Source organism: Paramormyrops kingsleyae, chromosome 5 (assembly GCF_048594095.1).
Source record: "Paramormyrops kingsleyae isolate MSU_618 chromosome 5, PKINGS_0.4, whole genome shotgun sequence".
In the NCBI taxonomy this organism is placed as follows: Eukaryota; Metazoa; Chordata; class Actinopteri; order Osteoglossiformes; family Mormyridae; genus Paramormyrops; species Paramormyrops kingsleyae.
This window is the reverse complement of record NC_132801.1, coordinates 15,974,968-15,992,205: the sequence shown is the minus strand read 5'-3', so window position 1 is coordinate 15,992,205 and position 17,238 is coordinate 15,974,968. Positions and strand designations below refer to the sequence as shown.

Sequence of the window (17,238 nt, the reverse complement as noted above, 5' to 3'; positions counted from 1 at the left end):
GGCATTTTCATAAAGGCAACTAAGATGTTTTTTGTTTATGTAATATTACTGAATATGCATTTTTTGTCTTCTAAAGTTGATATTCGCAGCCTTTCACACTGCACGAGTGTCCCATCTTTCTTTGTGTGGCCTTCAGATTAGCTCAAGAACAGTGCATAGAGGACTTCATGGAATGGGTTTCCATGGCCGAGCAGCTGCATCCAAGCCTTACATGAAGTGCAATGCAAATCATCAGATGCAGCGGTGTAAAGCATACTACCACTAGACCAGGGGTGGCCAATCTTATCCGCAAAGGGCCGGTGTGTATGCGGGTTTTCACTGCAACTCCCTAATTAGATTACTAATTAGAGGACTGATTGGCTGAAGAGTCCTCACACCTGGGTTTGAACAGCTGACCTACAGGTTATTCCAAAAACCTGCATACACACCGGCCCTTTGCGGATAAGATTGGCCACCCCTGCACTAGACTCTAGAGCAGTGGAGATGTGTTCTCTGGAGTGATGAATCACGCCTCCCCGTCTGGCAATCTGATGGACGAGTCTGGGTTTGGCGGTTTCCAGAAGAACAGTACTTGCCTGGTTGCATTGTGCCAAATGTAAAGTTTGGTGGAGGAGGGATTATGGTGTGGGGTTGTTTTTCAGGTGTTGGGCTTGGCCCAAGGGCATAACTTTGGCTGGAACATTGGCGGGGTTGAGGTCTCCACCCATTACGGGGGAAACATGATTTTTGGGCTGTTGTATTAGCTGGTTTTGATTTATTGGGGGGGGGCTACAACCCCCCCATAATTTACACCCATGACTTGGCCCCTTAGTTCCAGTGAAAGGGACTCTTAATGCTACAGCATTCAAAGCCATTTTGGACAATTTGATGCTCCCAACTTTGTGGGAACAGTTTGGTGATGGTCCCTTCCCGTTCCAACATTACTGTGCACCAGTGTACAAAGCAAGGTCCATAAGGACATGGATGAGCGAGTCTGGTGTGGGGGTCCCAATACTTTTGGCAATATAGTGTGTGTGTGTGTCTATATGTGTGTGTGTGTGAATGAGCGCTCCAGAAAAAGATATGATTACATGACTCTGTGTGTGTGTGTGTGTGCGTGCAAACTGCAGCCTGGTTCTTTTCTGTTTCTCATTGATGAAGGGCTTCTTCCTTGCTTTATGGGACATTGGTTCTGCTTCCAGGAGTCTGGCACGAACTGTCCTAGCAGTGCACTTCAACATCTGCACTTAGTGTTTCCCATTCCTTTTGAAGGTCACGTCATCGTCCGTTTCATGAGACACTGTCAGATAAGTTTTCTCTGGCATTAGAAAGTAGCTTCCGCCCAGGAGCACCAGTACCCTCTGGTGGTAACACAAGGCATCACACCTAGTGAGGGACCATTCAGGTCCTGGTAAGGGTAATATAATTAAGCAAGTAAGTGAACTTTGTCATTCACACCATACAACAGTACAACAACGGATGCATAGCTGCATGAAATTGTGTATCTCCAGGCTCAATGTGCAGATATAAAAAGACAAGTGCACATAGACAACATATGGATATTACAACAAAATTTCACTTTTTACTCAGAAGTAAGTAAGACAGCATAAGGCAGCACAGGACAGACACAAATTACAAAACAATATATATATATATATGTGTACAGAAATGTAAGTCCAGTCAGTGGTGAATATAATATAAAAAAATGATTGTACATCATTTCACAGTGATTGTATTATTCCACTATATACATACTGTATTGGGTCATTCCATGTCAAATCATCAAACTCGAGTCCCATCTCTAATGTGGCCAAAACTACCAGTCTGGAAATATGTAAAATGTCTCTGTTGTTTTTTAAGAGGGAGAACAGGGTCTGTTGAATATTCTCCTTCATTTTCTTTAAATAATGTGTTTTCATGCAGCATTTTTTTTTATATATTTGGCAATTTCACTATAATATGCATCATTTTTGGGTTTTAAGCACATGTGTGTGCTGAGGATTAGTGGTTCCCCCATTATTTTAAAGGTTTTGGAGAATGATTCACCCCCACCTCTTTGCACCCCTCTCCCACTTCTCTTTTCACACGTGCTACACAGTATCACTATCTTGTGAAGCAATTTGTAATTTTTCATGTAAAAGACATGTACTTAATTCAGTCTTTTAAGTACACCAAATGTCAAGTAAGCCAATCTGTGCTAATGGCAGAGAACTGGATAACTGCTCTGATATTTGTATTGACATCTATGACAATGTTCTTGTGTCACTTAAAGATTAGGGCTATTGTGTCTTTTCTGCCCTCTTGTAACATCGTCCTGTCTGGTCTTCCATTTACAATTCATCATTTGTTTTTTTGATGATACTGCATATCTTTGTTTGTTTGTGTAAAGTTTGAGTACAGATTCAAAAGTACAGCTTATTTTTGTTTAAAACTATTTAACTGATTCCGAATGCGCAGTTTGAGTTCTTTATGCATGAATCCATCAGTCACTGTCCTACTGGGTCGCGGAGTAAGCCAATCGCGGAAGCAACGGGCTCGAGGCAGGGAACAACCCTGGACTGGGGCCAGCCCATCGCAGGGCACACTCACACACCATTCACTCACACATGCACACCTATGGGCAATTTAGCAACATCAATTAGCCTTAGCATGTCTTTGGACTGTGGGGGGAAACAGGAGCACCCGGAGGAAACCCCATGACGACACGGGGAGAACATGCAAACTCCACACACATGTGACTCAGGCGGACACTCGAAGACTCCCAGAGGTGTGAGGCAACAGCGCTAACCACTGCACCACCATGCCGCCCTATCAGTACATTTCAGTCCTTCAAAGTGATTTCTAACAAATGTGCTTTCTTTTTTGATCCACTAGGTGGGGATGTTTAGCCAAGCAGACTAACAGTTATTACCTGCCCAATTTCCCATGCTTCCTAAAATATAAAGAACATCGGGCAACACTTACTCATCATTTCTCCAGACGATGTTTCACCCTTTATAATATTTAAAATTTGAAAATTACGTAAGATGCACATAAAACTTTCAGTTTGCGTGGCAATCTGGCCCGCTTTGCGATCTTAGTCTAATTTTATACGTACTCTAAGAAATGAACGTAGTCGTGCGTTTGTTCCGTCATCGTCCAATGAACTGAAGGAGTTACGGGGACCAATTTGAAGCCCGGCGTCTGATTGGTCAATGCGGATGTCACTCGCCTTGATGGACTTTGAGCTGTCAGCTGCAGCGAGAAGGCGCCGCTCTCGAAGCTAATGCACCGCGATCGCTTGTCTTTGGGGCTAATTTCATTCAAGTAAATGTCGGTCCTTCCGCAAGACGAATTGATCAAGATGTGGGAAAGGTTAGAAACATTTAATAAGCAGACAGACAGCTAGCTAAGAAACATCTACATATGCAGTATTAGTGCCTGCTTTCACCCGGTATATCTCAATATCTAAGCATATACGGTGACCAGGTTAGGGAATGACGTATGACGCTTTCAAGATTACTTGTCCGAAGTCCATAATTTTAACTGTTTATGTTACAAAATGATCAAAATGTATTTGTAAGCGGAATCTGCACCGCCTGCCATGGCGTTTAAATAGTACTGTCGCTAGCTGGGTAGTTTCACTTTTGACACTGTTTTGTACTGTTTAATCACTGCGGTCTTTACTCTCTGTTCTACCCGGCTGCTTCTCGCAAAAAGCCGAAAACAGCCACGGTATCCAAAGCCCGCCTGCTGTTAGCCTGCTCTCAGCCGCCCTTCCGGTGCCTGTAAATTTGTACCGGGTAATGCGGTGGTGGTTTGACCAGGCTGGAGTAGCCCGTTTCGAGCGTCCAGGTTGGTCTCTGGTTGTATAAACCGGTAGCATATGTGTCGCCTAATTATTCTTTCTGAACTAAACTTTTTAGTGAACGAAATTGCTGCAATCACTGCACTGATTCGGTCGGTCCGTTCAGTGAGTCATTATTCGGTTCCTTCAATGACTCTTCGGTTCATTCTGTGAATTATTGCTCAGTTTTTTCAATGATTCTCCAGACTGTACCAGTTCGCCAGGTATCGGTTTAATAGTCATTATCAAAGAAAAATGGGGACTCCCCCCTCCATCCGCGTGAAATATATTAATGGGGCTGAAAATTATTAAAGGGGGCATGTGAACAAATCTTTAAACTGAATAGACCCAAAAGCACAATCATGATTTCCATCTCTATACTACTAAAACTAATGCAAGAGGGTCATTCTACAGAAACGTCCACTTTTGACATGGCAGGATACCTGAAAATGTTTTTCTTTTTCTAGTATTTAAACTTATGCCACATTATTACTTTACTAATTGGCTATAAGAATACACATAAGGTACACCTTAATGATTTTTTTCCTTTTCTGTGCATTTATTTAAAGATTTCATGGACAGTCTATTTGTCACTGGTGTTACCTTCCTTCTTTGGTAATAATAACAACTTTTATGAAAAATTATTTCTCTACTTCTCTTGCACATGTAATCAGAGATACAGTACAACAATGATGAGGCAAATAAACAGGAGATAATTATTTTATTTATTTAAATAACATTTGTTAAAATTGTGTTTGAATGATGTTTCTTCAGTTTCGCAACCATGTATTTGCTGTAAAATTTAAAATATTATCAAAAACATTTATAAACAAGTAATGATGAAATTCTTTCAATGTGAACTCTTGAGTACAGCAAAATAAAATAAATATAAAATCATTATCATGACAGATTTGACATGTTTAATGTAATGTTCCTGAAAACACACATAATAACACCAGTGACGTGACTACAGGGGACGTAGACTTTTATCATGTATTTTATAATATTTATTTTACATTTTGTATTTTTAAGTCATGTATATGATATATGTGACAGTTATGCATATATTATGGCAGCTTAACTACTAAAAAAAAATGTTTTTGATTTCAGAATAGGGCCCTCAGTTTCTCAGAATGACAGTGGGGGCGGGCATTTTTGGGGGTACTTGGAAATTTACTAAAATGATTAAAAAGAAATACTGACACATTGATGGTTCAAAAAGGTGTAATTGTTCAAATAACTTATTGTTTTATTTTAAAATATAATTAAGTGTTTTTAAAATGCAACCATCCTTTAAAGTCTAGGGACAGAAAAGTGGACGTTTCTGTAGAATGACCCAAGACCTATTTACACTCTGCTGACGCCCTACAGATCTCAAGAGCAGTTTAGTGCATGTTTATCGTCATATGAAGTAGCGAGATTAAAGTATGTGCCTTATATCAACTGTGGTGTGGCATGAAAAATGTATAATTCCTAATCTTAATTACATCATAACTTCAAATTACCTAAGTATTGGGAAAGCTGAACTGCTTTATGATATATTGGTTTGTGTTGGAAACAGTAACTATACTAATACTTGTGAGTAATGATGAATTTATGAAGTGTAAGTCTTCAGCTCGAATGTTTACCAAAAAATCCATTTAATTTTTGCTGAGTTAATGATTCTGTGTAGCATTAACTATGGAGAAGGAACTATTCAGACAATTTCAATGTTTTAACCTGTTCCAGACTAACCAACTTAATTCATGGATGGTTATCTGAATAACTTAATAATATACTGTATAGATTAATTAGGTAGGAGGGAGTTTAAATAGGAGGGACTAAATCAGGGTTCCCCAGTTCCAGTACTGGTGGGTCAGAATCCAACACAATTTGCAGATTTCCCTGCTCAGACACATCTTGATCAGCTAATGACCAGGTTTCATAGGAGTTCATGAGCAGGGAAATCTACTGACTGTGTTGGGTTCTGCCCATCCAGGACCAGAACTGGGGAACCTTGGACTAAATTGTAGACAGATGATCAGCAATAGAAATGATTGCACTTCAGTTATGTTTGAAATAAGCTTGAAATTAAAGATAGCAAATGATACTTCATTAATTCCCATGGGCAAATTACTCTTTGTAGAGTAAGTTGTCTGCAAAGGGCAGCCACCCATAGCACCACCCAGGGAGCTGGGGGTTAAGGGCCTGGCTCAAGGACTTGCAAATGTGCTGAGGCTGGGTTTGAACTGGCAACCTTCTGATTAGAGGTACACAGGCTTAGCCCACTGAGCCACACACTGCCCCTGTAGATCAAGACTGGACTGAATAACTTTTCAGTCAAACAGTTGAAATCAGGGCAAGAAGAGTGTTACCTGAGACTTACTTGAAAGTTAGAATAGCCTGTCTGTTGAGACAAACATTTATGCTGTTAAAGTTTCCGATATGGGATGTTTCTTCAGGTGAATGGGATGTAAAACAGCAGTTATTGTGAAACGAGTCCAGTCATTATTAAAGTGAAGGTCTTTGTCCTTATCTGATGTCGGTAAGAAACTTGGGGATGAACATGCTATCGGAACATATATTATGTGCCAAGATTGCATGAAAAGCCCACAAGACCCCCCCCATAAACCTGTTTCCAGAGTCTCCCCCTCCCACTGCGGTATCAAGCCGAGTCACACTCCTTTCCTTTTAAAATATTCATCCAGTAGCTAATTTTTCCCCCCCAGCAGATAAAAGACTTCCCAGTGTCGTGATTTCAGATTCCTCACTATTGAGGATCTCTTTCTGAACATTTTCAGTATTAAGCTGTCAAAAAGCAGTGAGCATATACGAATATATAGACTAATTTTCATATACTGGATTCATATTCCTGCTTGCTGGAACAAATCTGTTACCTCCCGATAAAATCGTATAAGGTGTATTTTTTCCCCTCTTACCCCTTTACCCACGTTTGTAGTTAATCTGTCCAACCATACATCAGAACTGTGAAGACCAATCAGCTTCCAGCTGCTGACGGCGGGGGCGGGAATGTCGTGTATGTGTCGTGACAACACACATGCAGAGAGCATGCTGCCTAGTCTCTGAAGCCTAATAAAGGCCTCCTAGCTTCCTCACTCAACCTATCAAGGTGGGAATTAAATCCTTGAAAAAGAAACAAGTCAGATTATATGCCCTTATTAAGAATACAACGGCGGGCCACCACTTGCTACCTGAGGCCTTCATGTTACAATCCATGGGTGTAACTCCTAGGCTACCCACAGTGCATTTTCCTGCTATGTTACTCATACATGCACCAGATTGTTCTACAGAAACGGTGTCCTGTGCACTTCCCATGACACCGTAGTGGATAAACAGTTGGAAGATGGATGGATGGATGGATGGAAGGATGGAATTCAAGTAGAGTAGAACAGCAACGGCTTGGGATGTAAACCTTCTAGTTCTTTAATCACTACACTGCTGGATACCAAGGAACCGCCCTGCCGTTTGAAGACGTCTCTACTTGCCATCGCGTTCTTGTGACATCCTCTACAGAGTCTCTGCCCGTCAGAAGAGTCCATTTAATTGTTTCAGCTTATTTATAATGCATCTAAGGGCCGGGGCGTTTGGGAGAGGCTTCCGGAGTGATCTATTGCCTCCGGTGTCCGCTGAGCCTCAGTGCTGTGGTGGGGAAGCACTGTGGCCTCCTGAGGCTTCTTGTTAATAGCCTGGAAAGCAGAGAGGATGCTGGGAGACCTTTCTCCCTGTAGCTGCGGGAGAGCAGCGGCCTGCTAAATGCTAACAGAGCAGCAGTTTTTTAATCTGGGGAGAGCACCCCGCTAAGGTTTATCTGATTTCCCGTCATGGTCCCCTTTCCCAGTGTTATACCGGAGGCAGATGCCCACTGGGGAAGATGCAGTGAGGGCCGGCAGAGTGTGGCTTTGCACTGGCTCTGGTGCCTTCTCTCTTGCTGTGCGCTTCATCCTTTCACCGTCTGCTCTGCGGCGATCATCCAGTCTGTCTGCTCTAAACATAGTGCCGCTTATCAGGAAGTTCCCAGGAACGGGGGGTACCCCCACCGGAACAGTGCTACGAAGATGAAATTGGTCCCCTGGCAGCCTGCACTGCTCTCTGGGCTCTTCGCGACCTACAGGAGGGCGTTTGAGTTTCACACTTTGAAGTTTGTTGCCCTGATCTTGTTTTTCATTCCCCCAGAATGAGCCAAAAATACCGGCGTGATTTGATACCCATGCGCTGATTCGCTATTAAAAACTGTGAAATCATCATTATTAAACTAAGGTCAAATGACCGCTGCCGAATTACATTGATATACTGTGAAAGTTTTTATATTATAGGCGTGTTTATTTATATTATAGGGTCATGGGTTATTGTTTGTGACCATGGTAACCAAGAAGCATTTTAAAGCACTTTTTATGGACTGTTAAAGGATTGAGGAAGTCTGTAAACTGTAAGTCTGGCGAATGCGCTTCCCTGTCCATTAAAGCAGCCTTTGGTTATCTTAGAGGGGAGTGTGCTGTTCAAGGGCAGTAACACCTGCACTCTTTGCTTTAGTGAGCAGGAGAATCTGAAGCAGCAGGTGCTGGAGCGCGACACAGAGGAGTGGCAGCGGGCGAGCGGCTTCAAGGGGCTGCAGAGAGTCGGCGGCGTGGATCTGTCCTTCATCAAGGGAGACGACGTCAAGGCCTGCGCCCAGCTGACGGTGCTGAGCTACCCGCAGCTGGAGGTCGGTCGTACAGTCGCAAGCATTCCTGAGAGCCTTATAGTGTAAATGAAAGTATGAAATGCAAGCCTTCTAGTGGGATTGCCTTTCTCCCAATCCCGTCCTTGGGGACCCACAGACAGTCCCATGTTTTTACAGAGAGGGAGCAAAAACGTGGACTGCCTGTGGTTCCCCGAGGAGCGGATCGAGAAACATTGGATTATTGTGTTACTCATCTCTCCATTCTACAGTTTCCTACTCTGTGGAAACTGTGTATCTTTGGGGTAAACTGGGTTGCCATAGATCAGAGTACAGCGCCGTGTCTCTGAGGGCAGAATACACCGATCTCTGAGATACTGACCATCAGAGGAACTCGCTTTTGATAGCTGCAAAGGGACAAGAAAAGACAGGACTTCACATTTTAGCAGAGTAAAAATTGGCTGTTATTACGTAGCATTATATAATGGATTAAGATGTAGTCGATGCTGTAAAGAGTTTTATATTGTTTTTCCACAGTTTTTTGGCAAGTAAGGTCATAAAATTAATACGTGAGAATAAGGGCGTCGCGGTGCAAGTTTATCGCACTCCCAGTCGCTGTTACTCTGAAGGAAACTGTGTGTAACTCCGCTTAACTGTCAGACACTCTGTGATGTTTGTAGAAATATCAGACTCTCTTTGCGCTCACTCTTTCAAACAAACCGTACTCCTGGCACTTCATTGATGCTTCCCCCTAGACGGAATAAGGAAGCTTCCTGCCACTATTGTGATGAAATCTCAGATTGAGAGAGAGCCCTACTTCTCCACCTGTGTTTCTTTCCCTGTGACATCTTGGTACGTACTTGACATAACGTTGCCATTCCGCATCGGCTGCTTGCGGTGTTTTATTTTTGCCGCCTGTCTGCCAGGTGCTGTACGCCGACAGTCAGATGGTAACCCTCAGCACTCCTTACATCGCCGGCTTCCTGGCCTTCCGCGAGACGCCGCACCTGCTGGAAGCCTTACGGCGCCTGGAGAGGGACAAGCCGAGTCTGATGCCCCAGGTGCCCCGGCCGTTATCACTGGGTAGCCCGGGGGTGGACAGAGGCTGCGGCCCAAGTAACCGAGCCACGGGCGGACATTTCCGGGGTGCTGTGCAGCTCGGATCCAGGGATACTGGATGCTGGCTGACCCTGTTCTCTGACCACAAGCTATCCTTGCTTGTATGTGACTACTGACCATATAAATGTACAACTGTATTAGTTAAGCTTGCAGTGCCGCCTTATAACAGCAAGAGGGCGCTGTTGCAGCATGTGTCTTCTATGCCTCATCTACCACTTATGAGAGTGTTCATTATTAAACGATATGAAATGAGTTAATAAGCTGTGCTGATGCAGGAGGCTTCTCTGCTGAGTCGATCTGCTAAACACCATCAATGTTTTCTTTGTTTCCAAAGGTCGTTTTTGTGGACGGAAATGGATTGTTTCATTACAGAGGTGAGTGTGTACAGCAGCCTGGAGGAACGGGGGGGGGTCTCTAGTGTCTGCTGTGCAATGCCAGCTTTATCATTCTGTCTCACTTCATGCTCTCCTGGTCCTGACTGTTTATTTCACTCTCTTTTATTTGTTCTGCTGTCAGTGTCTCCCAGTGGGAGGAGGGTATTTTCTCAGGTCGTTGTCGTATCGGAGAACACGGCAGCGGTATTAATAAAGAGCAGGAAAGGCGGGCCGCCCGCGCAGTTTCGCATCGATCGGCATTCCGGAAATGAGCCCTGAAGGACTCTCACTGTCACATGATCAGAAAGCGTCTGTGCACTTTGTATAGCTGTTAAAAAATGAAAATGCCACGTGAACTTGATTGTAACGGTTGATTGTTAGTGATTTGCATGTGGTGGGCGTTTCCCGTCACGGGTGTGGCGGCCCTCCGAGCGATGATGCGGTCTCCCTTGCAGAATTCGGATTGGCCTGCCACCTCGGGGTGCTGGCCGACCTGCCCTGCGTGGGCGTGGCCAAGAACCTGCTGCACGTCCAGGGGGTGGTGAGGAGTGGAGAGCACCTGTCCCAGGTGAGAGCCGCCACGGCTGACCAGCGGCGCGGCAACCGTTACGGGAAGGCGGGCTGGATTTCACAAAGAACATGAAATAAGCCTCCATTTAGTCATTGATCCGGGTCGGACCAGGGAGGCCGTTCTGCTAATGAAACTATCGACTCGGATCAGGGGCGGGGAATCTCAAACCCCTCAAGAGCCTCAATCTATGGGTTTCAGAAAACATTTTAATTAGTGACCGATTTGCACCTGAATCACCAGCTGAGGTGAGTTACTATCCAAATTATTACTTCAACTGAGTAATAAAGAGTGGGGCAGAGAGAAGAGGAGCGCCCCCTGGAGCTTAGCTGTACTCCAGCGGCCTGATTCAGCGCACGCTGACGCTAATGATGCACCACCTCTTAGCCGGGCCGTTGACCGACCACAGTGTGTCATCCTCTCTCTCTTTATACTGTTAAATCTCACTCGTTTATTTGTAGCCGGGGCGAATGTTTGTTATGTACCCTGCAACACACACTGCTGGCAGCTTCCTGACAGCCCTCAACACACGTAAATCACCCCTTTTCCACACAGTACAGCTTCTCTGCCTCTCCCCACTTAATTACCGGGAGGTGTGAACCCTTAACGAGGAGACGTGTGCGCTGTAAATCCGTCCCGGTACGGGCTTGCTGTGGATTATATACAGGCGTTCCGGCCCATAAATCTTCTCCGCTGTTTTTATAACGTGGGAAATTAAGTGGCCTGTGCAGGTAGGAGATGTGTGCACAGAGCAATGAGAAAGAACTGTATTTGCATGGAATGTAATTTAATCAATCACCTCATGCATTACGATTACATATTCAGGTGTTGTAATCAAAGCTATTCCGCTCAGTCACGATATTCTCATATTTTCCTGCCCTGTAGTAAACAGTGAGGCGTGTTTCTGGAAAAGCATTACATCTCAGAAGCCCGTCGTGTTGTGACTTCACTGCAGTGACATTTGATGAAATTCCCACTTTTTCATCATGCAGTATCCATGCACATATTAGCTAGCTGATGGTTAGCCGAGTGATGAATGAGCCCTGAACTTGCTGTGGCCCTTACTGCTTAGCTCTGGGCCGGCTGGATGGCTGTCACTCGTCCACCGAAGGACACAGCCGTGTGTGTGCTTTGTATCTGCGTGTTGATCTTGGCAAACAAAGCAGGTGGTGACCGGCGTGGGAGAGACGCAGGAAAACGGGAGACGCAGCGCGGGGGGAGATGACTCTGGCCGACTGGGGCCGATTTAGCAGTTTGTGCGCAGTGAGGATGTGAGCGTCCAGCCCGGAGTACCTGTCACCGCCTCACTGCTTCCGTCACCCCCCCGGGTGTCTCTTCCTAACTTAATGGAGCTCGTCTTACTCCGAAATGGCTTGCATGGGCCACTGGCAAACTATTAAAACACATAAATGTCACTAAACGTCACTAAATGGATTAACTGAGCTGAATGAGCCCCTGGTCGTCGTTTTATCTTTCGTGTTGTCGTTTCATCTGTGCAGAACAGAGGTAACGTGGTCTTGTATGATGAATTGAAACTCTACACTTGTATTGTAACGTTCCCTGGCTCCTTCACATACACCAGCTTGGTCCTGCTTCATTGTTCCAGATAGGGTGAAGCACACAGTTTCCTTCACTCTTTCCCTGTCTGACTCAGCTCTGCTTGAGCGATCTCTCTGAAGCATACAGATCTAACTTATTGTTGTGCCTAAATAAGAATACAGATTGATTATCTCTGGAGGCATCACTTTTACACACAAGTTGCAAAAATGCCGAAATTCCAAAAGCCCTGTTAAATAAATGTGAAATATAAGTGAAATGCCTCCCTGCAGTTGAGCCCTGACCGTGCAGAAAACTGCTTCACTGTCAAGTTATCCCACTGCGTCAAATGAACTCACTAATCATTTAGTTCCTGAATACTGTAATATAAATCTGACCTGGGCTGGATTAAAAAAAAAATCTGGAAGTGGCTTGTGATTAATGGAGCCTTTGAGGTGGATGTTGTGTAGGTGTTTTGTGATTCTTTAGCTGTGTACCTAAAATACCTTTGAAGGTCCATGGAGTCTGAGCATGAGTATAGTCTATCTGATGCGTCAGCTGGTCGCATTTCTGCCTGATTTCTGTTTCGCAGAGGTCGTTCGGTGCCCAAATTTCGCAGGGGGCTGGGAGACCTCAGAGTAGGCACAGAGCCAGTGGAAACCTGGGAGATCCTTTGTCCTTAATGATTACATAGAAAGAGCCTAATTACGCAGCGATCAGCGCTCGCTGCGTCTGTGATGCATGTGTGCATGTGCCTGAGTCAGACTGAGCATCACTGCACCCCCCCCCCCCCCCCCCAAGCCCTCACAGCTGCCAGCAGCCTCATGACCATTTAAATGAAGACTCTGGCTGAACTCGTCTCAACGGAGAGGCGTCTTCCCGCATCGTCCATCACGAGAGGCGTAAATAGATGCCGGGTTGGTTAATTGTAGCTAATTGTGGCTGCGAGCAGTCCTGTGCTCGTCAGCCGCAGAGTGTCCATCGCAGGAACCGAGCTGTTCCCTCTCCGGGGCCGGACACTCCGGCCTTCATTGAGTTACGAGGGTCTCAGGTTTCCCGACTGCAGAGGTGCCGCTGTGGAGAAGGGCTCCAGGGTATCCCAGCGGCTCGCGAGGAGAGCCAAGTGCGGACGTCGCTGCAAACGAGGTCACCTTGGCCCCCCACCCCCCAGGTATCTTCACCAGGGAGACCCGAAATTAGGTATTTTAATGGCATGAAGCTGACAGAGACTCACCAGTGGTGTAGCCTGCTGTGCTCTGTGTCTGTGTGATTGCTGGTAAATTGGGCGAGATATGGCTTTAGGTGACTGCTGGCCAGATAAAAGCGAAACTCCAGTGCCGGTATCGACTGTGACCTCATAAACCTGCTCTGCTGCTATCAGCGGGCGAACAAGACCGCCGTGATCCGTGTGGCCCTGCCGGTACCCAGAATAGGTTAGGATCTCTTCCTCTTTCTGAAAACTTGTTAAAGGACAAAGAGTCTCTGCGTAGGCTGGGAAGCGTATTGGTTTTAAGGTTCTGGAAGCTGTAAAAATGACTTTATATGACATATATAACATGTGCTCTTGTATTTGCACTAATGTCTAGATAAACCTCTTTATTTGTATACACGTACTTGGGATACTGAAATTAATTTTGCGTTTTATTGTGTAATATGCCAGTAGAATAAATGCTCTCTCGCCATTTCCCCCCAGGAGCATCCCAGTGTAGTATTTCCGGGGGGGGGGGGGGGGGGGGTCTGGGAGAGGGGGGAGTCCTTTGCAGGCTTGAGGAAAGTCTGGGAGGAAGCCGATCCCTGAAGCAGAAGATGCTGTCGATTAGCAGGCTGTATGTGTGCTGTATGTAAACAGACCTGCTGCAAACGGCCTCATATGTTTCTGTGCGTGTGCGCGGCGGTGGGTGGGAGGCGTCCGGCCAAAGCGCAGGTACCTGATTCACAGTACGCGTGGCGTCAGGCCTCCTTGGCAGCAGGCCGCCGCTCGGTGATTTACAGCGTGCGGTGGGTGCCGGCGTCCGTTTGGGGCCGGGGGGCTTTCCGGCAGCTCAGCACACCTGCTTAGCGGCGTTTAACTGTGTAAATAAGTGGGTAGTCCCTGTCCATCCTCCCTTCAGTAATTACTGTCTGGAAACCAGACAGAAAAGCTTGTTATTGATGACTGCTTGTTTCACCCATAGCTCCGGGCCGCTCCACTCATCAGGTTTTCACCAGAAGCCCCCCTCCACAGCGCTGGGGGGCCAGAATCCTGCGGGGTCTCCGTCTGTCCCCATTCTTAAACCAACACATCGTCGGCCGAGTCAGATCTGTCACAAGGATGTTGTCGCTCTGCCAATACCTTCCCAACATATCCATCACCTCTTGTTTCCCATAGTGATGTAATTTGCTAAGCGTACGACGCTAATGTTGGTTGTTTTTCAAAGCGCCGTTAGCTTTGAGCGTGTCAGGAGTGCAGTGGATGAATTATTTTGGGGGTAGGCTATACCAAACATGCGCAAAGAGCAATTTTTTATATGAAAGTAATCTGCAGATTGTCGCGTCGTTGCTGTGGTGTTAATTACTGCATTAAAGTCTCAAAGGCTGCACCTACTGATTGATGTTGAGTGGAGCCTATTACTTCAAATGACTTTCAGAAATTGCGTTGTGTGCTTTGCCAGCTCTCCGGGATTTCATTTTGTAAAGGCCCAGTTTGTCTTAATACATTTGTTGTAATTGATTCGAGATGCACTCAAGGATGAACTATTTCACACATAAAGGCATGTTTTTGGCAGCCTGGGGGTGGGTTTTGGGATTTGGAATGGGGTCACGTGACCAGAGGTAGGGGCCTTTAATGAATGGATGGGATCACCAGAGTAGGAGTCACAGCAGATGAGGGAGTGATTCGCCACCGTCTCTCCGTAGGAGTCACAGCGGATGAGGAAGTGACTCACCTCTGCCTCTCTGTTTACAGATCAGTACCCTTCAGAAGGCCGGGGACACCTTCCCACTGACGGCCGCCTCAGGGAGAGTGCTGGGCAAGGTGAGGAGGCGCGGGGAGGCGCATGCCATACGCCGCAGAGCACAGCGGCAGTCCTCCTACCCGGGGTCTGAGCGTTGGTCCCCACCATGTTCCTTGTGCTACTCTGAGTGGGCTCTGGCTTCCTCACCTCTTCTTTCCGCAGGCCCTGCGCAGCTCAGATAAGAGCACTAAACCCGTGTACGTCTCCGTGGGCCACCGAATCAGCCTCGACACAGCCGTGCGGCTCACCAGCGCCTGCAGCCGGTACAGAGTGCCGGAGCCCATCAGGCAGGTAAGGGCTTCTGCGACTGCGAATCTTGGCCATTGTCGTAATCTGAAAAATGAAGCTTACTTTTTCAAGCTTCCAAATGGTAGCTTAATTTGTTCTGCTGTAGATGTCCAAAGAGGCGAGCTGAGGAAATGTAGGTCTGCCCCAGCTATGTCTGACGTGGCCAATTACTTCTTAACTCAGGGTGTCCCCTAGAGTACTCTGAAGATGAGTGGAGTGTGTCTTATCACATTCCTACCACTAGGCTGTGCTGTTCCACTGCAGAAGAGAAGCACCATGAGACTCTTGTTCTCATGCCTCATCCTGACTCTGCACCGCACTCATCCCAGGTCCAGAGGAACTGCAGCTGTGGCACAAGCTGTATTTTGTCTCAGCTGTCATTAACATTGTGCCTTTTCCCATGATTCCCCAGTGGTGTGTGTTTATATATAACTGACACAGAGGGCATATGTCTGCAGTGTCCAGAGGGCAAGCAATAAGATTTTATGTGGAGGCACCACGCTGTTGACTCTGAGGGTATCAGCGATGCTTTGCTTTCCAGACGGCCCTCAAGGTCGACCCTTTGGCAGGAATTCCGGCTGCTTGAGAACACGCCCACAGATGGCAGCTTCCACAGCCGGCACTGCTTTAGCTGTGGTCTGTCAAGGGGGCACAAGGAGTCATACCTTCCATGCTGTGCTGGACTTCTAGAAGCACTCTGCATGTGCCGATGGCCAGGAAGTGTCCTAAATGTTGCCCTGGTGGGGGTGGGGTGTGGGGGGGGGGGAGGATGCAAGGTCCAGGGACAGCAGGCCGTCCGCCAGTCGGCGTGTTTGGTTTCTGCTGGTCCTGAGCCGGTGTGGCGACCTCAAACAGTGCAGCTGGGGAGAGGTTTCTCTCAGCGTACAGTTTGTTCTGCCTCATTTCACCACACACATTAAAAACAGAAAGGGGGAGAGAGAGAGAGAGAGTGAGAGAGGGAGGGAGGAACAGCACGTGTTTCTCACACGGGTAGAAAGATTACATCACCGAAAGAGTCCGCAGCCATCATTTGCTCGTGTAGTGGGAATGCAGCTCTCCTGTTAGACGTGCTGCTCGGACAGACGGTAATTCCTGCTCATTAAAAGCTGCTTCTGATCAAATCCCTGCAGCCTTGCTGAAGAGCTCTGTAGAGAGCAGACCTTGTCATTTCTGCAGTTGATCTCCTGTAACTGATCAGACCCTGTAGTTCCAGGCACTGACCGGACTCTGGAGTTTCTGTTGCTGATCAAACACATAATGTCCTGCCGCAGAGGTCCGGCCGGAGCTGTGGTGGCCATAGAAATAGAAACAGATTTATAACGACGTGAGGGGTCAGGGTGAAGATGTGCCAGCAGCTGTCAAACTCCGGAGGGCTGAGCCTCCGCCGAGCAGCACAAGGACAATGGCGAGAGTCTGAGCGAGATCCTTAACCTGACGATGACATGACACGAGAGGCGACATGACCTCTCATCACCCCTCTTAACGCCGGACATTTTGCACAGACCCGTCGGGCTGTCTACCTTGAGGAGAGTGGATTTCTATGGGTTGGTATTAGGAGCTTCTCGTTATCCGTGACTTTGTCTGAAAATCCAGGATGGGCGTCTTGTTCGCAAGAGGTAGCTGGCCCTGAAAAATCAGGAAGCCTCACTGACAGGGCCCCCGGTCTGTCTCCTGCGGCTTAGCCTCAGCTAAACTGTTGGATGGGAGCAGGATTGGATTCCCGTGGAGAGGATAATGGTCCATGGCTGATCCCGTCTATCATCTCTTGTCTGACAGCATGTTTCTCATACTCTCACACAGCTCTTGGGCCGCATCGTGAGCACATATGTTATGGTCACGTGTTCTAGCTTTGCCATCTGGAGCATGCTCTAAACTTTGTTGACAAGATTTAAAAAAAA

General features: G+C 46.6%; 1 protein-coding gene across 9 annotated transcripts in view; it reads left to right on the top strand.

Moving 5' to 3' along the window:
• Nucleotides 1–3,186: 3,186 nt before the first annotated feature.
• The window catches only part of LOC111832907 (endonuclease V), a 42,258-nt gene continuing 28,206 nt past the window's right edge, over nucleotides 3,187–17,238 (top strand). For all 9 annotated transcript variants that reach the window (XR_002835619.2, XR_002835618.2, XM_072712246.1 and 6 more), the window contains exons 1-7: nucleotides 3,187–3,333; nucleotides 8,336–8,507; nucleotides 9,389–9,523; nucleotides 9,916–9,955; nucleotides 10,411–10,523; nucleotides 15,004–15,072; nucleotides 15,215–15,343. Coding sequence is in view for 7 of the 9 variants with exons in the window: in XM_072712246.1 (XP_072568347.1) it covers nucleotides 3,290–3,333; nucleotides 8,336–8,507; nucleotides 9,389–9,523; nucleotides 9,916–9,955; nucleotides 10,411–10,523; nucleotides 15,004–15,072; nucleotides 15,215–15,343 (702 nt within the window). In the remaining 2 variants the exon portion in view is untranslated. The remainder of the gene's footprint in view (nucleotides 3,334–8,335; nucleotides 8,508–9,388; nucleotides 9,524–9,915; nucleotides 9,956–10,410; nucleotides 10,524–15,003; nucleotides 15,073–15,214; nucleotides 15,344–17,238) is intronic.